Genomic DNA, 9,688 nt, shown 5'->3' on the forward strand with positions numbered 1-9,688 from the left:
TACAACCGGGTAATGTGAACTCCCTGGGCAAAACCCTAGTGTGGGCCCAAAGGCCCCACCAGGCTGGTGCACCTAGGGCTAGCCTAAGCCATAAAAAGGGGCAATTTGGTAATTTTCTAGCCCTAATTAGCTGTTGATTTTATTTCAAAATGTTGGTTTTAATTTTCTAAATCATGTCTTCAAGTCTTAACTGAGTTAATAGTTGAGTTCTTGTGTCATAGTGAGTCTTTCTTTTAACGGGGACTCTTATGAATAATTAGGTCTCTTATTTCAAGAAGAATTCTTTTATTTATGCGAGATTTGGTTGTAAGGGGCATCCTTACTTATAAAGGCAACCCTAGTTGAATTTACGTCAATTTCTCAATTGGAGTCAGATTCTTTCTTTCTTAATGTAAGGCTACAAATACGTTTCTCTTCATTGTAAAATCAGTCTACATCGAATAAAATTGGAGAATTCTTGTGGAAAACAAGTCGTGGTTCCCTTGGGAGGGCCATGGCGGATTCTTAAGCTTCTTGCCTTAAATTGAAGCAGTCATCTTCCAAAACCAGCAGCCTTCCTCCAATTCCAACAGCTTTTCAGGTAAGTCCACCCCCCAGCCCCCTTCCCCACCCCATTATAACCTGTACCCTCCCCTTCCCCTTCCTTCACAGCCCCTCAACCCTCTTTCCTTCTCCCTGTGGTCCATCCTAATCCCCTTCCCCACCATTGTGATCCCTCTAGAGCCCTCTCCCACCTCCCTAGAACCCTGCAGCACCCCTTCCACCTCTCTCTCTCCCTCTTATTTTGACTTGCGGCACCACACCCCCCCCCCCCAAAAAAAAAAAGGAAGAAAGAAAGAAAGAAAGAGAGGAAGAAGAAGAGGAAGAAAGAACAAGAAAGCAAGAAAAGAAGAGAACAAACTAGAAAGGGTTGCCCAAGATCTTCAAAACTCTACCAAAGATTCATTCCCAAAACTCTAAAATCTTCTTTATTTTTTATCCATCCCACAAATCATTTCCACAATCTTCCTTAGTCTCGCAAATTGATTTGGATTAATCCTTTTCATCCCATAATAGCTTGAAATAACTGTAACCCTATCTTTTTTATCCAAATCATCCAATGGATCTTACCAAAAAAAAATATCATCCCACGGGAGTTTAGTAAATCCTAGCAACCCATACATCTTTCCATTAGTATTCCTTGTTCTCTTAGACCAACCCATAGAATTTTGGTGGGAAGATTCAGGGCTGACTCTAAGCTCTAGGGATTCATTTCAAGAGAACCCTAACCCTAGAGTTTGGTTACATCACTGGGTACAGCAATCAGCATTACACACCCATCACTACCTAGATGAGTTGAAATAATACGCACAGCAGGCCCCTCCTCCCTGGGGTAATGTGTTCTGATGACATAAGTTTTGCTGAAAAATGCTAAAAGGGAGAAAACAAGAATTGAGAGGGGTTGGGATTGGTTAATACCAAAATTAGAATCACCTTCCATAAACTTCCAAAATCAAAAGAAGGATTGAAGATCACCAAACTTGATGAAATACCTTAAACACAATGCTAATATGGACATACTCAAAATTGCCCAAACAAAGAAGAAAAAAGAACGGTATGGAGGAAGACACCCGGAGGTTAGGATCAATGACAAAATAAAAATTACAAATATAAGTTATCACTATTTAATCATCAACAATATAAACAAAACTGGATATGAAAACAAGATATAACAGTTGAAATCAGGAAGAAAACACAAGTCATTGCTGATATAGTACAATATTATCTAAAATGGACTGCAGAAGAGGATTTTGCATCCAAACTAGGATAGTTGCAACAAAAGGTTTAATTTGATAAGCAAGAGATCACTAGGTATGCACCCCGAAACAACTGCAACTCAACTGCTTTCTTCTAAGGATATTTGGTCTCCTAGTTTCAATCTACTGATCTCAAAGATGGAAAATAGACCAGCAAGTCATTCCATCTTATAAGGCTTGCAGAAAGAATATATTTGACAAACATCAACAGCACAGTCTTAATGTGTAAATGTGATTGGATGTCAAGAGGTGCTGATAGATGTAAGCAGACAATATATTTCCAAAAGATGGAGATAATAATTAGAAATCATCTGAAGAGAATCTAACTCTATATAAAAATTCCTTTCAAAACAACTAGTGTTCAACCCTCATTTTTTTTCTCCAAAGAGAGTGATGAGCTAACAATGTTTGCAAGTAAAAGGAACTAAAAGATAATATTGCAGCATTAATGGTAGGAATGAAGAACCTCAAATCTAAGGCTCAACAGTTGTTACTTGTTGCCATTCACCATCCACTGCTTCTTTCCACAATGTTACATTGTTGTTCCCATCAGCCACAGCCAATATGTTACCAGTCAACGACCATGAAACCCTCCAGACAGGGGTCTTAAAATCATTCAAAATCTTACCCTCCCATGGATCCCCTTCCTTTGCCACTGTCCATATAATTACAATCCCATCCTGTGATGCACTGGCAATAGTAGACTTGGGAAGCCCCAAGTTGGGTGCCCAAGCCACATCTCTTACCCAGTCAGAATGCAGGTGAAGGGCAGGGAAACAATCCATCTTCCAATTCCCATTGTACAGCTTCCACACCTTTACAGTATTATCACAGCCACCAGAGACAAGCTTCTGAACTGGATCAAACTGGCCTGATGTAACAAGAGCTCCAGGAGCCATAGCTGGGGCCCATGAAACTGAAGTGACACCCACAGGGTGAGCCTGGTCGATCCTCGTGGTGTCCCAACTACCATCAGCCCTCGCAGTAAACACAGAGATGTTCCCATCAGATGACCCACAAGCCAAGCAGAGTCCTAAATCGTGAGGAGCCCAAGCAATAGAGTTTACAGATACCTTATGGTCATCAAAAACATGGGCTTGAGTCCACTCATTCTGGTTACCTTCCTTCCATATTATTACTCTTCCATCATAAGAACAAGAAGCAAGAATGGAACCAAACTTGGGGTGCGCCCATCCAACCTGCCAAACGGGGCCTTGATGACCAGTAAGGGTGGCAAGATGCTGTGAAGCAATGGAGCTGCCAACCCCAATTATCTTGATGGTGCAATCAGAAGATGCAGTAGCAATACGCTTGCCATAGTAATCCATGACAACATCATGAACAGTGTCTTGATGACCCGTTTCAATCTTTTGGGATGGCATTGCTTCCACTAACTAATCAATAGATTTCGAGTCCTTCCTTTGCCTCTAAGATTAAATCCCTACATAAACAGAAACGAAAAGGGGGAGGGGTGGCGAGGGGATTTAATTCTCATGACAGAAAAAAAAAATCAAAATATTTTACTTGATGAATTTCTACGGGCAATTCAAAATATTTCTACGAGGCAACAAATTAAACAAATAATAACTATCTATAAGCGCACACCACTAGATCAAGAAAATGTATTCACATATACATAACAGATCCAAAACTAAAAGCAAAATAACCCTAACCCTCGCTAGTTAAGAACAGAAACGAGGCACAACAAACCAAACCAAGAACATAAGTATAGATTCTCGCTTGGCTTTGACAGATTTATCAAATTCACAAACAGATCGAGAATCGAATGCAACAGTATCAAGATAGGCTTCAACTGATATCAATCGGGAGCAATGTCTAAATGGATGGATTCGATTCTCAACAAAATGGTGAAATAAATGAATATCAAATAAATAAGAACAGAATCAATAAACGGAAAACAGAGAAGCATTATACCTGAAAATGGAGACAGAATACGATACCTCAGCCGAGAATTTTCTCATATGAAAGCTCAAACTTGAATTCCCAGAGCCCTGAAACTTCTCCCACTAGTTTTTATTTTTATTTTCTACTCTTTGCCCTCCGTTTGAAAGATCACTCTTTCGCAGTTCTATATGACCGGGATTTTTATTTTTTTTTATTTTTTTATTTTTTTATTTTTTTTTTTTTTTGTAGCTTCATGGCCACGATACATCACGAGAGCAAGGGTCGAACCCATGATTTTTTTTTTTTTTTTTTTTGGCCAAAACGAAATAATAGCGACAATATTAAGCAAAAGAAGTTAGGTCATGGGACCGATACACACAAGAAGAATCCACAATAAACAAATGTGGTATACCCCACCAAGATCTATCTAGAGATAACCTGCAAGCACCCTTGGCAAGGAAATCAACAAAGCACCACTTCTAGGAATATAACTAAAAAAAACCCTAGAAAAGAAAGAACAACACTTCAAAATATCTATAGCTAAATTGAGACACATCTAATCTAAAGATGATTGGAGACCTTGGAGAGCACTAACAATAGGTAAACAGTCCGAATGAATATACAAATCAACCGTTCATAAATAAGAGCCCAGAATAATGCCATCTCTATGATCGAAACTAACATGCCCTAACTAGTATGGACCGAATTATGCAAGGGAATTAACACATGAGAGAAAGAGGTTTGATGATGGAGTTAGGCAATGGCTGCCTACATCTCTGGGATTCAAGTTAGAATCCAATCAACTATTGTCAAAGATATTACAGAGAAGGAGAAGAAAGAGAAAGTTTATATATAACACTTGATTCAGGTGACTAATGAAGCCGATTCCTCCATTGAGTAATCTCCTAGCATCACTGATCAAAAGCCCCAACAAAACTCTTCAAAGAAGCACCAAGAATCCATTACCAGGTGTTTGAAGAAGAAGAAGCCATGGAAGCTCCACCGAGAAACCCTAAATCGCATGCAGAACATAAAACCCCAAATGTGAAAATCGATTTGCATACATATGACTTAAATAGGAATAGTCCAAATTACCCTAACAATCTCCCCCTTAATCTGTACATCTAAACTAGACTATAGTGAACTGGATTACGACCATCATCATCCACGTGTACTTGCACAGAAAAAACAAAGAGACCACAGTACAAAGTAAATAACAAATATGCAAAATACTTAGACATGCACTAACTATGCAACACTAAGGACTCCATGCAGATACAACATGCAACAAACTGCACCAGGTAGAGAAACCCTAATCAATAACTCATGATTCACAACTCACTCATATAACCATGAAGAACACACATGCACACACCATGCATATATCTCATAACAGAGACAAACAAAACAAGAGTCATAAAAATTTGAGCAGCATCTCCCCTAAAACTGCAACATATGCAAACCTGATAAACATACAAGACAACAACAAGACACACACCACAATCTAAAAAAAATAATAATAATAAGTAATATACAACTCAAAACTACAGACACATATATACTAAGAGACAACATCACCAATTCCCAACAAATCAAGACAATGTAGGAATTTAGAAAGAGGCAATGATTTAGTACCACAGTCTGCAGGATTATGCTCAGTAATTACCTTTTCAATCAAAAGTGAACCATCAGTTATCGTATCCTTGAGAAAGAAGTATTTAATATCTATATACTTGGTCCTATCATGATAAACAGGGTTTTTACACAAGAAAATAGCACTTTGATTATCAACAAAGACAACAGGCTTAATCTTTAAAATACCCAATTCACAAATAAGTCATTCAACCATATACTTTTTTTCACACATTCAGATGCAGCAACAAGCTCAGCCTCTGTAATAGACAAAGCAACTACATGTTGTTGTTGCACCTTCCAACTGATGCAATTACCAGATAACATAAAGAAATAAGAAGATAATGATTTCCTGTTATCTATATTACTAGCATAATCAGAGTCTGTATATCCTTCAAGAATAAGATCATCAGGTGTGAACTTGAACACTAAACATACCTGGACATCACCAAATATAAATGAAAAACAAAGTATACAATCTCCACAAAAGACTAGTATAAACTTCAAGAAATCCATGGTGATACCCAAAACCAACCTAGATTAACAGAACCTCACAAACATCAACAGATGAACAACATGGATCCTAACATAATTGACAATGCCAACACAGCCCATGAATCTACACAAATGCTTACAATATAAGCCAAGTCAAGTCTAAAACATATCACATGATACATAAGAGAACTTAACCAACTAGAGAAGAGAGATTGAACAATTCAAATATATAAATCATGACAAGTAAACATAAATCTCTCCCCCTTAACCAGTAGATCCCAAAACTTAGGAAATTCCTAACAGATCCAAATACTTTCATTTCAAATTCTGATTCTAAAAACTTCCCCAAGGAATACAATAATGCAATCAATATGTAAACCACATAAAGGCAGATATATGACACATAAAATGAAATGAGAAAACTAGAGGCAACTGTCAACCTAAAATGCAAAAACCACAACAGGATTCGTTATCAAGTCATATTTTCAAAATCAGTTGTTAAAATGCCTAAAGAAGTTGCAAATCATTCTTTCTTCTACATTAAAGTAAAGAAAGACAACAAGTATCCAATTACCCATTAAAATAATAAAGAGAGCAACTCAAGATCGCAAACACTCTTATAGTCTTACATTTAACCAACAAAATGAAAATAATCCAGACAAACTCAATAGGCAATAACACTCCTCAATCCATCACTGGCTTACTACCACTACTCAAACCAGGACCTCTTCACCCACTCACTACACATGACGGGCACAAGACACAACTAGACAAATCCATGTCACCTAGAGTAGAAACCAAACCAGAGATAAAAGAAGTAAACTCCATAAGACTTAACAACTCTGACCTACAAGACCAAACTCAAAGGTATACAAAAATATCTAACTGCAAACAATACATAATCTAACCAATAAAACTGGTGCAAGTCATCTTACCAAACAACTCCATAAATCTGACAATAACCACTCCCACTCAAAACCATACAAGCTGACAGACCATCTCCCCTGAATATCATGTGAACCCCAACACCTGTGAGGACACACCCTCTTGACAACTCCTGTATCAAGACCAGCCCTAATGCTGAACTGGAGAACAAACCTCTCCCCCTGGAGACCAAACCTTTCCAAATACTTGACAACACCTGTGCCAAAACCAGCACCCCTGCTGAACATGGAGACTAAACCTCTCCAAACACCAGGGGATACACCTAATGCTATACCAAGTGAAATAGGAATCCTCATGTGTGTAACCAACTGTACTAAACAGTCTCAACACCACCTATTACCACTCTAGCATTACAAAACTCAGTCAGACATGTATACCAATGCATATAAAAACATCCATGAGAGTACAAAACAACAACAAATACTTGACATGCCAACACTATCATAATTGGTCAAGAATTCTCACACAATAAGGCATATCTTAACCAATATTAATAGAAAACCAAGCATATAACATGTTGTCTCAAATTTATTAAATAAACAGCTTCCTTACACAAGCATATCACATTAAAGATAAATAGACCACCTCCCTTTAATAAAGGAACAAAATAGGATAAACCAAAGTGTGCACCCAATGGAAACCCAAACAACCAAGTCTTCAAAACAAGGTCTATGCTATCACAAAAAGCACTTAGGTCATCAAAGGACCTCAAACATATTTAATTCACCAGAATTAGGCACATTATTGTTAGATGTCTCACCTTCTTGCAGTTTCCTCTTATATGCAAAACAATTTTTCTTAAAGTGTCCCACCTTCTTACAATAAAAACATCTCTTGGTGCTTACATCAGACTTGTTATTCCCATTATTATTCTTGTTGTTATTTTCATGATTGTCAAACACTTTACCCTTCCCTTTGGACTTCCCATGTTTGTAAGAGCCCTTGCCCTTAACAAACAAATTGTCCCCACTGCCTGAAGTATTTCCAGAAGTCAACAACTCTGACTCCCTATTCCTTAAAGCATCAATCAATTGTTCTAGGGAAATGTTTTGACAAACATACTTAATTGAATTCTTAACAACAAGATAGTCATTGTGTAGGGAATTTAATAGGATAATAGACAGGTCTTGGTTTTCCAATTTGATCTTTTCCTCAGTACTGGCTAAGTCTTGAATCAAATTTTTAAACACATCTAGGTTCTTATCAAGGCTGATTGTAGGGTCCATCTTAAACCCATACAATCTTTCTTTCAGATAAATCTTATTACCTAGATTCTTTTTCTGGTAGATTTGTTCAAGCTTATTCCAAACCTTAATAGGGGTATTGTCTTCATCATCAAGACACTTGATAACCCCATTTGTGATGTTCCAGAGCATGCAACTAATTTCATTCTCCATCACTTCAGTCCTCAAGACTGGGTCATCTATGGATCTTAGGAGTTTCTGCTGAACCATTAAAGCTCTTACCTTTCTCTTCCAAATCCCAAAGTCCCCTGTCCCATCAAAATTCTCTATGTCTACCCTGGAACCCCCCATAGGAGTATCCAAACTTAGGTAACTAGGATTTCCCCCTAGACCTACTGCTCTACTCGAGCCTGTGGTAACCACAATGGGAGGAGTGCCCTCCCCTGGTAGACCAAATCCCTTGCTTGGCTCCACTTTGAAGCCGGTGCCATACACCAATCAGTATATACAAGAATAAAAAATTCACAATATTGATATACAATTCTGAAAAAAGAGGATTATTATAACCAAGAATTAAATAATCAGATATTAATTAACCACAAATTTATAAGCTAACTTTATACAATCTTAGCAGCTTTAATTAACAATTGCTAACACAACAGATCAATATAGACCAAGTATTGTATCAAATATTAACAAGAGAATAGGGCAGCAGAACTGGTATAATCAAATAGCAAGAAATTAATGTGATTAATTAACCATTAACCATCTCAGAATCAACCTACTCATACTAGATTATCATCCATCAATTTGAATTCAGATTTATACAAAGAGCCAAGAACATATGAATCATATAATCAGGGTTTTATCATAGAACCGAACCTTTTATTGACATATATAATCAGATCATATTGTATGAGAGAGCATATATGACATATAATTAACAGACTATGAGAACCGAACCATGAAACATATATCAGAGGCAGCAGCGAAAGAAATACAAGAAATCAGAATTTACAAATTGAAATAATCTTTAACCATATGAGTCTAATAGTCAAATTAGGATGTAAATAATCTACACAACCTAAATTGAATCATAGAAGCATTAACCAGAAGGCTCTGATACCAATCTGTGATCGAAACTAACATGCCCTAACCAGTATGGACCGAATTATGCAAGGGAATTAACACATGAGAGAGAGAGGTTTGATGACGGAGTTCGGCAATGGCTGCCTACATCTCTGGGATTCAAGTTAGAATCCAATCCACTATTGTCAAAGATATTACAGAGAAGGAGAAGAAAGAGAGAGTTTACAGATAACACCTGATTCAGGTGACTAATGGAGCCGATTCCTCCATCGAAGTAATCTCCTAGCATCACTGATCAAAAGTGTGAGATCCCACCTATTCCTAACCTTACTGTTGCACCAAATACATATATATCATATGCATTGTTCGATTTATTCTCTGTGCTTGTAATTGCCTAGTTTCGTTTGGTAGAAGTTTACCCCAAAGCTGATCTATTTTCTCCACGATTTCTTCTTGTGCCTTACATTCCCTTTGATAGGAGGATGATCTTAAATCATTCCCATGACTGATCCTTCTCTCCCTGCTGTTCTAGAGTGGATATCCATACACTCTATAACCTTGTGAATTCTCCACATGATGATTTCGAAGAGAAATCAAGTGTGATCTTCATGATTTGTTATTCCTTCTAATTGTTTCAAGACT

General features: G+C 37.4%; 1 protein-coding gene across 3 annotated transcripts; it reads right to left on the reverse strand.

Annotated features, from left to right (window-relative positions):
• Nucleotides 1-920: 920 nt before the first annotated feature.
• Nucleotides 921-9,300, reverse strand: LOC149011219 (protein transport protein SEC13 homolog A). 3 transcript variants are annotated; one of them, XM_089164316.1, is made up of 2 exons: nt 9,282-9,300; nt 921-3,237 (listed from the first exon to the last, which is right to left on the reverse strand). In XM_089164316.1, the coding sequence occupies exon 2, from the start codon at nt 3,176-3,178 to the stop codon at nt 2,270-2,272; it is 909 nt and encodes a 302-aa protein (XP_089020442.1). In that variant the 5' UTR covers nt 3,179-3,237; nt 9,282-9,300; the 3' UTR covers nt 921-2,269. The 3 variants fall into 3 exon arrangements, with proteins under 3 accessions (XP_089020442.1, XP_089020441.1, XP_089020440.1); XM_089164315.1 differs by lacking the exon at nt 9,282-9,300 and adding an exon at nt 3,758-3,885; XM_089164314.1 differs by lacking the exon at nt 9,282-9,300 and adding an exon at nt 3,732-3,885.
• Between the last annotated feature and the right edge of the window lie 388 nt (nt 9,301-9,688).

The sequence above is a fragment of the Hakea prostrata genome, chromosome 7 (genome assembly GCF_041222555.1).
Source record: "Hakea prostrata isolate BN-2017 chromosome 7, UWA_Hpros_2, whole genome shotgun sequence".
Taxonomy (NCBI): Eukaryota; Viridiplantae; Streptophyta; class Magnoliopsida; order Proteales; family Proteaceae; genus Hakea; species Hakea prostrata.